Genomic DNA, 15,922 nt, shown 5'->3' with positions numbered 1-15,922 from the left:
CATTTAACTTTAGAAAATCAAGACACAAAATGTGTTACGGGGTTAGAGAAACCTGTATACAATGTAGCAGAATAAACTTTTTTATCAGTTAAATTTTTACTGGACTTGGTAAAGCTGTGAGAAATACAGAACACAATGCATTTAACATTTCAATGCGTATATAGTCTTTCTTCAGAGAGAATAAGTCTTAAGAAAATAATTGTAGAAATTTATGGCTAAAGTTGTCTGATATGTCTGTTATCAACATCTGATTTCATTTGTTAGAACACTGCCAAAGTTTTAACTGTTTTGGCTGATTTTTCAATGTCATGGAAAAGAAAAGAGATTTGTTTTCAAAGTAACTTTAAAAATGATTCATCGTTTTCCAGGCTCATGTTATGGGAAAATCCACTGATAGCCTTTCTTATTTTTTTCCTTTTTTTCCTTTATGAGAAACCCAGTGCCTTCAGTTTTTGGATTTTGCACCAAGTTACAGACTAACTTTGGAGGTCTTGGTATTTTTAGCCTTAATGCTCTCCTTAATATTTTTTTTTTTTAATGTAACATGTTCCTTAATGATGCTCCTTTGTAATTATGAAGCTGAAGTAGAATCTTTCTTTATGCTTTCAGGAAAAAAAAAAGACTAGTATTTTATAATAATCAAGAAAATGAAATTTATTATTCCTTTTAGAATGTGTTTTTCATCAACTGGAGCTCATTTAAAGAAATATTTTTGGTTTCCTTTTTCTCTTTAATACTAGTGCTGTCTAATAGCTTCTATGGTCAGGATTTTTTGATCCTCCTCCTAAAATTCATCTGATTGTGTAGAAGTTTATTTTTTTGGTTTGTTTGCTTGATTGCCTGTTTAATTGGTGAGATAGGAGTCCATTTAACACGTACTTACTCTTGAAACATACTTTGAAATTACAAGTACTACATCTGTTAGTTGCATCAATCTTTGCTATTGTTAATGCAAATCGAATCTTAATCAGGAGCTGATCTCCATGCTATGGGAAGCATCCATTTGGTGTTTTATGAGCTCTAAATGGCTCATTAAAAGTAATTTGTAAATCAGTTCTTTTTTTGTTGTTTCATTTCTCTGAAAGTAGCAGTTCTCTGCAATGCAAAGAAGAAGATGTCTCAGTTTCTCTATCTATGTAGTCTAAACTTTTTTTTTGATAAAGCAAAAGATGTTATCAGACATCATTTTCAGGCAAAAAAAGTATTTATACAACTGTGTACCTTAAAGTCTGTTTGCTCTTTTTATCTAACTTAACCTCTGAGAATTCATATTCTAGATAACATATTGAAATACATTATCTCTTATTTTGTTATTGCATGGTTTGGGGGTTTTTATTGTTTCTGGTTCAATTAACACCTTCTAGCACATCTTTTGTGTGACTGTGATTTGCTGTGTGCTATTGGTCAGGTGGCTAACTTGAATAAGCAAATCCCCCACGCTGCATGTGATTGCTGGCATGGATTTGTATACCTGCCTAAGTGTCTGGTTGGAAGGTACAAGAACAGGACACTATAGGAGACCTGTATTAAAATTCTAGGTATTTGTCATTAAAGATTTGATTTTATCTTAACAAGATTATAGTTGTGGCCAGGATTATGCCATTTATGGATACTTCAGTGCCAGGAGTTTTCTTGTGTGAATGGTGAATTCATGATAATTTCCTGGAGTTTTTCATTAAGAGATATTGGTGTCACTGAGTAGAAAACACTTTTTACTGGAGCACAGTGTTCATAACATGACCACAGACATTTTTCAAAAATTGTCTTTAATAGTGTTAAGCCTTGGCCTGTGTGAAAGTAGTTTTACTTTTTTTAGTTAACTTTTGCAGGCCAGACCTGCTGCTTTGGTGCAGGGACACGACGGATGAAGCAGTGGAATCTTGCTCCTTTGTGGGCAGTGGCTTTGTTGCGTGCTTGCAGGTGGGAATGTCTGTCCTGCCTAGAGGTGTATGCCACTCTTGAACTGATTTTTAGCTTCTGCAGATCTCTCAGCTTCAGGCTAGATGGGCGGCCCTTACAAGCCTGAATGTAAGGTGATGCTTGTTGGTAGTACCTGGGAATGCTGTGGTTTCCTGCTGGACCCCTGCATGATGGGCTGCCTTGAATTGTGGCAGCTCTCTTGCCTCTGCACAAGGCTGTGGTTTCTGCTGCCCAGTTAATTCTTGAAGGACTTTGAAACACAATTCCTGTGTAAAAGCGGATAGAACACCACTGTGCATTGTGGTGTCATGCCACGTCCTGAAACAGTTGGGTCGATGCTTAGGAATTGCATAATTAGCTGGAAGAGTGGGGGTTGCCTGGTAGAGATAGAGGTTTTGGGTTTTGATGTGGGGTTTTGGGGTTTTTGGATAATGCAAAAATGACTCAAGGAGCAGGAGCTGAGAGTCACGTGATGCGCACGTACGTGGAAACAGCTTCCATAAGGGCAATAGGGAATAACGGCAAAAGTAAAATTAGTCAAACTTAAATGGTTACTAGTGTCAAAATACTTCTTAGGAAAAACATTAACCTGTAAAATCAGTCATTAGGTAAATATTAGCATAGGGTCAGTGATTTTAAGAGACCTTTTATAGTGTGCACCAAATGTGGATTGTGGTCTTATGTTCACAGTTTTCGCATGTAAAATTTTTTTTAATATGTCACCAGAAGTATGGAAAAGGTATATATGGAAGATTATTGGCCTCTGTGCAACAGAAGGCCATGAAATTTTCTAGAATGATTTTTTTCCTACAAAGCTGTAAATTAATAATTGTGTTACTACTTCTGTAGCATAGCATGAAATAAGTTACCTATGCCAGTGCAATAAGTCTACATGCTTGCTTGCAAACAAAGAATGAGACAGCAATAAATTAACTTGGCTTAGAGTCAAAGCATTGTTAAGGTTTGTGGCAAGACAGCAGACACAAAATTGGAGGGAGAAGAAAGTAAAGAATATAATTAAAATGTTATTTTCTCTTTCCAGTTACCTGTCTTCTTTTGTTATTCATTTACACTTGTTGAAATTGCATGGAAATGATTGATTGACTCAGCGAACTCATTGTAATAAATTATGTTTGATGTGCTATCTTGAAAAAAAATCTTTTGAAATTCTGTCTCTTTTCTTTGTCTGCTGACCTTGTGGCTTTTAATATCTTGTTTCCCATCTGTCTGATTTCATCATAATCTGAGCATAACTTTACAGACCTTAATGCAGCTCTCTTTTTGTTCTGATTTAAGTAAGTCTGTTACACAAATATGGGATTTGGCCATCAACAGTAACATTAGAAAGGAATGTTGAAATATGTGTTCCCTTTACTGATGTGAAATAAACACTTATCTGTAGATATTTGATAATGCATATTTACAATGCATAGATCTGTCTCTACAAGCAAATGAATACAGAGATGTCTGTATCATTGCATTACATCTGCTTTAATGTTGTAAGTTCAAAGATTACTTTTGAGGATTATTTCTTAATTAAAGGAGAAGAGAAGTGGGTCTATAAGGTTTCAGGAAAGCAGTTTTAAGTATAGATTTTAAAAATACTTAGCTGACTATGTCATACAGATGTACCCAAACTCCAGTTTTAGAGATTGATTGTATTATAGATGTTTTTACTGCAAGAAGTGTCTCTATTAGTGATGTCCTGAGTCTTGAATTACTGGGGAGTTTGGAGAAATAGACTTACATTCTCACAAACATTTTTTTCTAAAGGATATAACATCTATAAAAATGTTCATCTGGGATATCTTGTAGTTCAGCAGTTTGCTTAACAGCTGTAAGATATAGGTAGATCAATTCTTCATGTTCTTTATTAATTACATAAATTGTATATGCTGAAAGGTTTTTTTGGACAGTGCTTTTTTACTGGGACTAAATCTTTGGAAAGGCCAAAGATAATCAACTGAGCCAGAAAGAGAGGAAAGGGAAAGAGAGGTAGGGGAAAGTTTCATGGGACAGTAGAAATAGAATTGTCTTCAAGTTTGCTGAACTTGTCTGAAAGTTATTATGAATGTGGCAAAAGGCTACAGAGTTCACTCAACAGTGTCTTTTCATATAAAACACAAAACATTGATATAATTACTTTATTTTGGTCTAAATAAGCTTATTTGTTTGCTGATGATACTATGGCTACTGCTAATAATTAATTTTGTCTGGCTAATTTGGCTGTGAATAAGGTACTCAAATCAGAGAAGGAAGTCAGAGGAAGCCAAAATAATTTTCTTTCATGATTTATTGAAAAAACAAAAATAAGCAAACCAGTTTTATAGGCTACATAGGCATATGCATTCAAGCAAGTGGTCAGTACATTGATTGAAATGGAATTATTCTTCACACTAAGTACCAAGTTGAACTGAGACCTTGATATAATCCTAGCAACTGTTAGTTCCAACACTGCCATCTTTACTAAGCCCTGACTTCCCTGGCATTTTTGGTCTCTTGCTATTGAAACAAGCATGAAGCAGATGCTTTACGGTCAAATGTCAATATCTAGTGAGCATTATGTTTTAATCCCTTTTTTCCTTTTCCTGTACTGTGAACAAATGCTTTGGAGAAATCTAGATATGTGTTTTTTTTCCATTACTGAAAATATTACATTCATCTCATCCAGGAAGCTGAAGCAATTTGTAACACTGTGTTAAGAAGGTATATTTTTAAGGGTAAAAGTTTTTTTTGTGAAGAATTCTGTTTATGAGACTCCAATCCCTAATTCTATAGCATAGAATGTAGAAACAAATGAATAGCATGAAATCTTGGCTCAATTGCATTCAATATCAATATTTTGGGATTTCTGTTTCACTAGATTTTAATTCACTATGTCCTTCCCAGCGTTAAGTTTGATATGGCATTGCCTGCATGGAAATTGTGGAAAGTTAAATGCATATTATTCCTGGTCTTTAGAAGTAAAAGCTGGTTGTAATGGAAGCATCTCACTTCACTCAGTGAAATTTGTGTGTAATGTGTCAGCTGTGTAGTGTTCCAAATACAGAAGAATATCTAATGAATAATATTTCATCCTCACTGCAGAGCCATTTGCTGTGGTAGAGAAAGTATCACTATGGAGTATGACCCCAAAGGGAAAATGGCAGGAATGATGGGTCAATGCTACGTGTTACTTATAAACAACAACTCTTGTTACTCATTAACTCTCTCTATAATCATGCTGTTTCTTTCTATATTCCTGAGAAAAGTTGCAGACTAGGAAAAAAAATTTTCTTAGATACTTCCAGTACCATTTCCTTAACTACTGAGATTTTCCTGGGGACCAAAGAACAGACATGGTTCAACATTTTAGCTAAATGAAGTGACACTGGGCTATAAACAACTGGATCTGTAAATCCAGCTACAAAATGTTTTCCAAAAATACTCAGGAATAAAGAATTTATTTCTAGTTAGTATATATGAATATAATTTTTTGTCAGTAGTTAGACCCTTATTTGCTATGTATTTTCTTAGTTTTTTTTTCTGCTGTACTAAATTGCTCCCTGCATGATTTACAGTTAAATATTTTCTTTAAATGTGACAGTGGCACATTCACATTTTCTTTTCAGAATATATAGAGAAAGAACAAGAAAATGAAATAGCTTTTGATTCCTGAGAATTCTGATATAATTCACATATTGGAATATGAATGTGGACTCTGAATTAATTCTGTGTTTTGTTGTAGACTAGACTGATTAGAGGGTACAAAATGGTATAAATAGTTTGATCATCAAAGCAAAATTTCTTTGATCTAATGGGAGAAATATGGAGAAAATAATATTTTTGGAAAAAATTGTCTACATGGTCTACTGTTGAGGCAAGCACTTGCACTTACTGGTGCAGCTAGTTAACAGAATAAAAAAATGCATTGTGTCTGATGAATGAGTGATAACCTTCCATGGTAACTGTAATGCTCTGTTGTGTTACTTGGCTTCAGATATCATCAAACACTGTATTCCCTCCAAGAATAAAGAATAAGGAATCTGCCATGGATTATAACAGAACTACTGATTTTCATGCATTACTGCATCACAAATTTTCATTTGTTTTTCCTAAGACATAATCATACTTACAATATATATATTTATACTCTCACATTCTGGTTCCTAAGTTAGTATGCTGTAGTTTCTTCAAAGTTAATACTTTTCCAGCTATGTCTGACTAATAACTTGCTAAATCTCTCCTTATCTTCTAATGACAGATGATTTATCAAGGCCCATGACTTAATTAATATTACAGAACCTGTGGGGAGCTGAAGAATTCAGAAATATTTTCCATAGCTTGGACATGTAAAATGAGAAGCATAGGAGAAAACGAAAAGATAATCTTGTAACTGAGGAAAAAGTCTTTGTGATTTAAGCATGGGATTGAGGTTCAGGAAATGGTGAGTTCTATCCCACAAATCCATCATGCTTCCCACTAGACTTCAGACAAGACACTGCTGCAGCTGACTATTCTACAAAATGTTTAGGGTAACACTCTCTTATCTCTCAGGATAGTTTAATGCTACATATGTCCAGTGTTACTGGTGTTATAGGGAACATATTAATTTTTGAGTTTATGGAGTTGTTCTTAAATAAGCACTTCTGTGATATAGCTGTAGCCTGAGTTTTTCTCATAGTAAAAACATATACAAAGTATATAATGTCTAAAGGATGCTTTTGTGACATTAATATGTTAGCTTATGTATCTAAAGCAGATAGAAAGACATCTCAGAGAAATTGTCAATGAAGTTCCAGCTTTCCTGAATACTATACTTTGTTTCCATTTCCAGGTTGCATGTCTCACTCATGTAGCAGCGAATTACCTTAATTGCAAAATTGAAGCAAAACGCTGGGGAACTGCTCATGGGAGTATTGTTCCATATCAGGTAAGCAGAAAGCATTAGGTTTTCTTCCCTTGGAATTCATTATTTTGTGTATTATGAGATTGAGAATTGACTTTTCCCATGACCTGTAGTCTGTAATGTGTCTGTGTAGAGGCATGACAAGGTTCTGTTGTTCATTGTCATTTCTGCATTTCGCATATTTCTTCATCAGCAGTAGATTAGTAACAGAACACTGAAATAGATCAAAGGTGTTTGCTGAAACTGGATGACTTTAAAGCTAGCACGATGACTTGATTGGTTTTCATCTAACAGAGAAACCTTTTTTAAGGGTTACTTGACTTCCATTCCGTACCAGTTATAAACTGAGATCTTTCAATTTTGTCCCTCTGAATGTTTGTAGTTTTATCTTGTGAGCCTACAAGAGCAGTCTAAATGACAAAGATAATCTGGCAGTGCTACATATTTGTAATTTTCTATTGATTTTGCTACTAATCACTTCTTCAGTGAGAGAACAGGTTGATAAAAGGAATTAAACAGAACTCAGATCTCCTCAGCAGAATTCATACTCTCCTACATCTAATCAAGGGTTGACATTCCTTAAAATAACATGACCTTCATCATATAAACAAACACAGGAAAAAAAAATCTCACTGCAAGTTTTATCTTACTTTTGACCAGTACGGTAAACTCTTCTAGTAAACAAAAAATTGTGTTCTTTTCTAGCTCTTCATTTTGTGTTCTTAGATGGAGATCATGTCTTACGGAAACTTGAGCATATATTTAACTAAGAAAAATCTCTTCTTTATTTCATATTTTTTGGCATTTCTTAGCAAGTGGTTGTGTTTGTATCTAGCTGGCAAAGCCTGTATTTTTTAATTTATGTCCAGAGTCCCTTAAGTCTTGAGAGCGGCAGTTTCCAGCATTTACTTGGGAGAACTGCAGCTAAACACCGCTGAGTATCTTTACCCTCTCCTTTCTTTTTACAGGAGGAGAGGGAAATTTAGTGTATAGTCATCCCAGTGGTGAAGATCATGATGATCGTAACTGAAAGATTAGCTCCCTGTGGCCATAAAATCTGAAGCAAAAATTTTCTACTATTATGCAGAACTCTTTCCCTAGTTAGTAAAAGCCAGACCTCCTCAGATCTAAAACCAAAATGAGCTGGTTTTGTAAGGACTAAGTCTGCTTCATCTAGGAGACTTTTTCCAATACTTGTACTACTGCACAATCAACTTGTTATGCGTTGGCTACAACAGATGGCAAATTGTCTCAGAACACTGGGGAGCTATTGTGGCTCTTTCTGCAAGAATTATTCCTGCAGTATTCTTGTCTCCAGTGCTACTGGTGTAGCAGTATGGGTGAGTTTTCCAGAAGCAGCTTTCATGACCCAGTGTAACCAGGTATTTACACTCCGCTGTGTTTCTGTCATGCGACCTTTTGGTGCAAGCCTTTTGAACTTTAGTATGTTGAAAGTATAAAACAGATCTGAAGTATCTGAAGTTTGTATAAGCAAACCCAAAAACCTGACTAAACAAAGCATTTTATCTTCATCATGTGGCATTTGGCTGAATAACTGAAACTTGTATTCTTTTATGTCCTTTTGGCCTTTGTTTTTCCACAGTCAAAATGAAAAACATACATAGAGTATCCTTTGTTTCTTTTTTCATAGACAGCTCTTTAGGTCTAGGAGATTGTTTTAGCTGTTTTTTGATTCAATCTTGATTGGTCATTGTGAAAGTAAAATTTTTTTTGAAAAATATCTGAATAAAATTATGGTTCCTGTGTTTCTGTGTACTGTTTCTGTAGTAGGTACTAGAAATATTACCTCAATATTATAAACAAATTTAATCTAATTTTCTTGTTCATAAACCAATGATTCGGGTGGATTTTTTATGGATGGAGTTGCTTGTGTATGTGCTTATGGCCTAACATTGCATCAGCTACTATCGTTGCAATTCTGATTGTAACCATAAGAATATTTTGGGTTTTAGAGGATTTTTTTTCCCTTTACTAACCCAAGCTATACTTAGATTGCAAAGTTCTTCATAAACTTGACTTAACCCTCACTGTTGCTATTGTACTGGCTTTACAGTTTCTCATACAGCTCATTTGTAATATTGCAGTTTGTAATATAGAACAGATCTCTGATACTTGACTTTCATTCCTTATTCTACTTTTTGAATATGCTTGCTAAGCTAATGACTTACACTAGTCTTTACAATTTTTTCCAAGATATTTTATGCAAGTGAACTACAATTTGTTCAAATAATGAAAAGCACATTTCAGAAATTTGTATTTCTGTATATTTCAGAAAAATTAGGTAGTGGCAAACATGTCCTTTATTTTGTTTTCTTTTTCTGTATTTTAAGTGTTTATACAGGTAATAAGTTATGAAGTGACACAGAACATGCAGTCCTGTAAAAAGTGTCAGGTTATGTTAAATCATGGAGGATTGGGCAAAGATGAGATCCTTTTAGAGATATTAAAAAGGCAAAATCAAAGTAACTTACATCATTTTTTCAGTGTGAGAGATGTCTGATCAGAGTTACACTAGAGCACTGACCAAAATAATAAAAAACCCCATTAGAAGCATCCTAAAAATGTACACAAAAAGTACTTTTTTTGCTTACAATTGTTACAAAAAGTGTTCTATATTGAATGCTATGGTAGCTTTTATTTTATTGAGCTTCACCCTAATAAGTTTGTTCAAGATATCTTTGCAAATGGCTCTTTTTTTTTCCATTTACAAGGTCAAATTTACCTTTGACTGTATCTCTGTCATTTCACTGAATTTCACTATTGCTTCTTGATTGAAATACTACCAGCATAATTTGTCCCTGAATGTGTTCTCTAGACTGACCATTGTTAGTTTTCTTTGCATTTAAAAATATAAAAATTAAGCATTAATGGGAAGATGGGTTTTCTCCTTCCTGAAACTTTTATCATCTTTGGAAATCTGTTCCTGGTCTGGTCTGAGATGTTAAGTTTGGTGTGCAAGGGTTTTCATATTCTTCAGGTTTTTCTCATTTGTTGTCAATGTGCTGACTATGTGACATGATCATCTGAAATGTCTGAGTTTTCAGTTCTTTGTGTTCATTACCAGAAGCCAAAGAAAAAGATGTGAATGTCTTTTGAGTATGTAATGTCTCCCGGGGTTCCTGTAAAACTAACTGTAAAGGTTTACCACAGATTTTCAATGGAAGTGAAATTTGCAATGTGCCACAAAGATGAAGTACCCTAGATTCCTATCGGCCAAAATCAGGAATAGTTTTTTGAGTCCTGAAACCTTAATGAGAAATTACCTCCTTTGAGGATATCTGCTGTTCAATGTAGCTTGAATAGGTCACTCCAGTGATAGTTAATGGAATCAGAATCCAATTTGCTTGGTTTCAAGTGTTAAAACACAAACCTTGAGTTCTGGGCTGTATCTTAAATATAATTAGTACAATTAAAAAAAAAACAACAAACAGTTTGTATAATGAGACACCTTGTTTAGCAACAGCTGCTCCATGATTATCCAGAGGAAATCAAGACTTCAATACATCCGGGTTACATAATTGTGCTGAAAACGAAAGTTTTTACTGTCTTTCACTTGGGGTGATAAGGTCTTCCCTCATTCTAGTGGTTTCAGTAATGTAGCTCTCTGTGACCTGGACATTCACATTTTCATCTTTCAATTGATCCACTTGGAATTCATTCTTCTGAGAAAATCTAAGTGTAATGTTTACAAGATGTTTGATGTGGCAGCTTGTCACCCTGCCATCAGATACCCTGGGCAACTGAGCAGAGGCAAACTTTCAGCAAAAGGTGTAGAGCTGTTTCCTCTCAGGCCATAATGATGGAAGCCTATTTAGAAAACTGAGAAAACAAGTTCTTGCAGATATCTACTGAATATGACTTTATTTTTGTTCCAGATTTTAAGACTGACAGGGTTTTCTCAAATATAGTTCATTTTATTTTCAGAACGTTCAAAGGGCACCACCATTGTAAATGGAAGTTAAAAACATGAGACAGTAAAGAAATTATTTTAACCAATTACCTTTTCTGTTGACAGACCTATGCACTTTAATAAGTCATCAGACCTAACACTAATGGTTTGTTGTTACAAACTCAGATTCTTTAAATATCAACTTCTGCTTGTGCTAAGCATAAAAATTCCTTCATATGAGGAAATTTTCTCGGTGTCAAAGTCAGTTAAATGTTATGAAAATCAAAGTATAAGCTCACAAGGAAGTGAAAGGTATGAGGTATTAAGAAGATGAGCACATTCTTAGATAAAATATCTCTGCATTATTTTTATCATCTGCATCTCATACTTTTTGGTCATAGAATTTCATACTGTCTAGGAGTCTTACAAAGAAAATCCCACACATGTCACTTGTGTCTCATCACAGGAACAGAGAAATTCGATTATTGACCTGATTCATTTGGCAGAGATACTTTTCACACAAAGGCACAATGTGCACCAATTTTTCTAACTCAGCTCTAGAGAATCTCTCAGAACTTCAGTCTCCTTTATTTTTTCTTTCAGTGAAGAGGACAGCAGAATAATGTCAATCATTTAGAAATTTCAAACTGCTTATTCCATCCAAGAATGGTGATATGTACTCATTTTCTTGTCTGCCTTTATGTGGTTTTATTGGATACTTCTGCAGTTAATGACTCTTGGAATCAAAAGCAACAAAGAATAGAACTTTTATTATTTGCAAAGTTTTGTTTTGTACATGAGACTCTCCTTAAATAAATTCAAAATGGAAGAAAATCTTTCTGCTCTATATTAGCCCAGTCTAGGAGAAGATGGGACTTATGCACAGGAAATATAGTAAAATACAGATATTTTTTGTGGAGGGTGAAGTTTTAAATTCAGGCAATGCAAGATGACCCTTCTTACTCTATGAGTGTTATCTATATAATACTCATCTGGACTACTTAGACTGCCTTGGGGCTCCATTTTCCTATATTATTCTTACAAGCAGTGAAGCATAATACCAATAAACATGAAAATCAAATGTATTCACAGACCAGCTGACTAGAAACTGCGTTCTCAAGCTACTATATTATCCACGTAGTGTGATGAAAGCATGTTTTATCACACTACATGGATAATATTTCCAAAGAACAGTTGGCCATCCTCACAATCAATGTCTTTACTCATATGAGGAGTGCCCAATACTTTAGTGGCCTTGATCTACTTACCTATAGGTTGTTTTTTATCTCTCTCCTTCCTTATGTCTTTATCTCACAAGGCACAAGAAAGAGTGAAACCAGAAAAACTTGTGTCATAATGGATTCTGTAAAACAAGAAAACAGGAGTATAATTTGCAGGACTTTCCCCATTTCTTTCTTTCTTTTTGAACAATTTTCTATTTGTAGCTTTCTTTACTAGATTTTTTTTCAGATGTTTCCTGCTATAGTATGATGACATTAACCACTGTACCCTCTTCACAGATGATTTGGTCTTACTGTGAATATAGAGGAGTTGCCACTCTGCTTGGTAAGAAGTGCTGGAGTATGGATTCTTTTTCCTTGCCATTTTAGTAATTGAAAAAGTATAGTAATCATCTGTGGCAATCTCTGTAGAAAGCTCATAAATGATGAGTAATTAATTCTAGTTATTCAGACCTGACAACATTATACTGATAATTTTGTGGGGATTTTCCTTCAGTGAGTTGTCAAGCCTCTCCCCTGGCAGAGCAGTTGTCTGGAAACCAGTCCAGTAGATTTGCCTTGGGCAGTTTTAGATATGTTCTCAGTGTATGATATGAGATGTAGTTATTAATTCATTCATATATATCCCCCCTTGTCAGAAACAGCACTTTAAAGAAGCTGAGCTTGTATGCACACAGACAGCTTCTACCTGTACAAAGAGAATTTTCAGATTGAAATAAAATGCATTTTTAATTGAAAACATGACACTGTTTTCTTTTTCTGAAGGAAATCCCCCTGCACCTTTTAATTTTAAGCAATGTCTGCAAGGTATTTTTTAATGTCACTTATACTTTGAATTTTCAAAACAGGCATGGGTAATCACAATTATTGTTATGGAAAGATAGTTGACAACAGAGACAACCTCATTTTTTATCTCCTTCTGGGAAATGTCACAGGCTATTCTTGTATAGGTACTTGAATATGTGTTTGTACTGACATATTTATTTCCATTCATTTAAATTGAATGTACATTAAGATTATTCACCTGTCACTTGTCCATAGATACATGAGAAAAACTCTAATTAAACTAGGATAGGAATACAAGTATACTCATTTATACTAATTTTCAATGTCATTTGGTGGACATTTGTCTTCTATGTATACTGTTAATTGTTTCTTCCACATTTGCCCATTGCTGGGGTGAGGGATCTAGTTGGCATTTACAGCAAACATGTTACAAGGCTACTGAATATTACAGAATTGTATATTCATGTCAAATTTAGTTCTTTGGAACAGCAGTTTAACAGAGCCCTGATCAGTAGAGGGCTCTTCACATTGTAGCTGGTTGGAAAGTGATGAAAGCAGGATCTGTGGGATTGTGGAGGAGATATTGACTGCAGCTGGATCACTGCTTTCTTCTAATCTTCTAATTTATTGGATCCAAGGCAGAAGAATGAACTTTGCTTTTCCTTTTCTTAACATGTTTTATAGTCATTGTATTATTATACAATTCAGCCACTCATGAGCTGAAACATATTTAAACAGTCTGAAAGAAAACTCAGAAATCTGTGTATCAGCATTGCTCAATGACTTCTGACATAATTGTCCTGCACAAAAAAAAAATAATAATAATAATAAAAAAATATATGTGCATGTACATAAATAGGTACTTGTGCTGCTTATTTTTACCATCTGAAGCTTCTGTCAGTATTGGTGAGGAAAAGTTGATTGTTATGGAAAGGTATGTCCACTAGATGTCATTCATGTAATCTAGTTTTTGTTGTAGCATTTATTTCTGAAGAGCCATGAAGGATGGTGGATACAAATTACCAACATTATTAGCTGTTTTTCTATATGCAGTGCTTTTGACTTTATATATGTGTGGCATGTTACAAAATAATATTAGGATCCTCTCTGTGATGGGTTTGACACATAATTTAGTCTAGAACTCCCATCTTTGCCTATTTTTGCTTAGAATAGCATTCATTGTTGCGTGAGTAGGTGTGTTATATAAGAGTAGCCAGGTGAGCTGCATGTAGTTGGTAACTCTCTGCAAAGAGAGACATGAGTATAGATGTCAGGGCATTATGCCCCAAAGGAAAACAAAAATATCATGTGATTAATAAAATTCCACCCCAAATGTGATCTTTTCTAAGCTCTATATAACTAAGACAGCAGTTCTTTAGAAAAGTGTGTATCTTGTTAGGAAAGGGAACTCGAATTTCAGAAACTTACACAAGTGGATTTATATACTAACGTATCTTTGCCACATAACGATGCCTAAATATCTGAGGGACTTAAATTAGAATCACTTTAAACTACCTTAAATAAAGTACCCTGTATGTGAACAGGTCAGAAGTGCATCTGAGTATTCAGCTGGGTGATAGGATCTGTACTGACTGATATCAGCAAAGAGTTCTTTCACCCCCTGCCTCCCTCCACTCATCTTTGTAGAGCAGCATGTGCTAGTAACTGCTAGACAGCTTCTGGGGAGCCACATCCATACTCCCATTGAAGAGCAACTGCTGCAACATTGGCCTGTGCTCTTGCCCACTTCCAGCTTGGAGCAGCTACAGTGAAACTGGAAGCTGGAGATCACAGCTTCCCCCAACCTCCCTTTCCCCTTCCATATGGAATAAAGAATTTCTCTGCCCTGTGTAGTCAGCCAGAGGGCAAGATGGGGAAGTGATAATCCTCTTGGAATGAGCACTTGCATGAAAAATGATAAATGCTACTTTGCATGGGGATTAACACTTGCTTATGAACTTGCTTTTAATAGAGTGATGCTTCTCTTTCAGCGATGTGAAGGTTCATTGTACTCATAGACCTGATTAAGAAACACTGTTCAGCCAAAAGGGAACCATCTGCCACCAGAAACATAAAGCTGTTCAAAACTGTTTCACTCTTTTGCATATTGTTCTCAAGAATGTAAACCACTTACTTTCACACAGCATTTACTTCCCTAAAGAAGGGCTTGTTCCCCACATCTCATCACAACATTCTTCTTTCTCCCAGCATGAGAATTGCATTTCTGCTCACATTTAATGCATATGTTCGAAGTCTGTGCTTTATCTCCATGAAACTCTGAAACAGGACTCTCCAGAGGTAGTCTAATGAATGGAGTTGCTATATAAACTACATCTATTTTCATTTCTTTGATGGAAGACTTTGCATTATGCATTGAGGAAGTTCACAGAGCGGGTCAATCTGTCAATAGAGTTTGTGAAGCTTGTTTGGTATCTCTAGATATATTTGATATTAAGCACTGCTTGATAGAGTTTTGGTGCACAACCTGATTTCTACTTTGCAAGATGACCCCTTCTTTTCACAGTGAGATGACATTTCATCAAACCTGGTCATGAAGTTAATTTCCAAGCACTGATGCCTGCAAATAAATTTCATATAGGCTATACCGTTTTCTTGAAAATTTTTGCTTTACTGCTACAATAAGTTTAGCTCCATAGGAATCACAACTGTGGTACTCCAGTACACTGCCACTCCTGAGAATTTAATGGGAAGGGTGGTGAGAGGTCTTCTGTTCTATTTTCAAAAATCACTTATGAACTTAAGAAGTATCAGTCCTGTTGTCTTTCCAAAGTATTTGGGATTTAAATGCTAAATCTGGTTATGTACATATGCTTTTACTATGCAGTATTTTTAAATGTTGTTTCTCATGTCTTTTGTTACATTCAATCATACATATAATGTTGCATGATGCTGACACAGGTATTTTTAATTATTAATTATTTAATGCTTTCACTAATAAAATTTGATGGAAAAAAACCCCTTCAAATTGTAATCTAAGGCTTCTTCTATTATTAAACCACTATTATTACCAAAATTGTTTTGATTTCTTTACTTTTTAATAAGTAGTAATTCTGTTGTATTGAGAGGGATTAGGATGAAGGTGAGAGAAAAAACTTTTTAAAAGTAGTTCTCTGTTTTGACAAAATCATACTTCCTGACCATCACCTAAAACATGCA

At 34.9% G+C, this 15,922-nt stretch overlaps 1 protein-coding gene across 3 annotated transcripts in view; it reads left to right on the top strand.

Annotated features, from left to right (window-relative positions):
- Positions 1–15,922, top strand: part of SUGCT (succinyl-CoA:glutarate-CoA transferase) — a 309,674-nt gene that overhangs the window by 55,801 nt on the left and 237,951 nt on the right. For all 3 annotated transcript variants that reach the window (XM_063158278.1, XM_063158287.1, XM_063158295.1), the window contains exon 9: positions 6,737–6,832. In XM_063158278.1, the coding sequence (XP_063014348.1) occupies positions 6,737–6,832 (96 nt within the window). The remainder of the gene's footprint in view (positions 1–6,736; positions 6,833–15,922) is intronic.

This window comes from Melospiza melodia, chromosome 1 (assembly GCF_035770615.1).
Source record: "Melospiza melodia melodia isolate bMelMel2 chromosome 1, bMelMel2.pri, whole genome shotgun sequence".
NCBI classification, from domain to species: Eukaryota; Metazoa; Chordata; class Aves; order Passeriformes; family Passerellidae; genus Melospiza; species Melospiza melodia.
The sequence above is the reverse complement of the archived record's forward strand: the minus strand, read 5'-3'. Positions and strand labels throughout refer to the sequence as shown.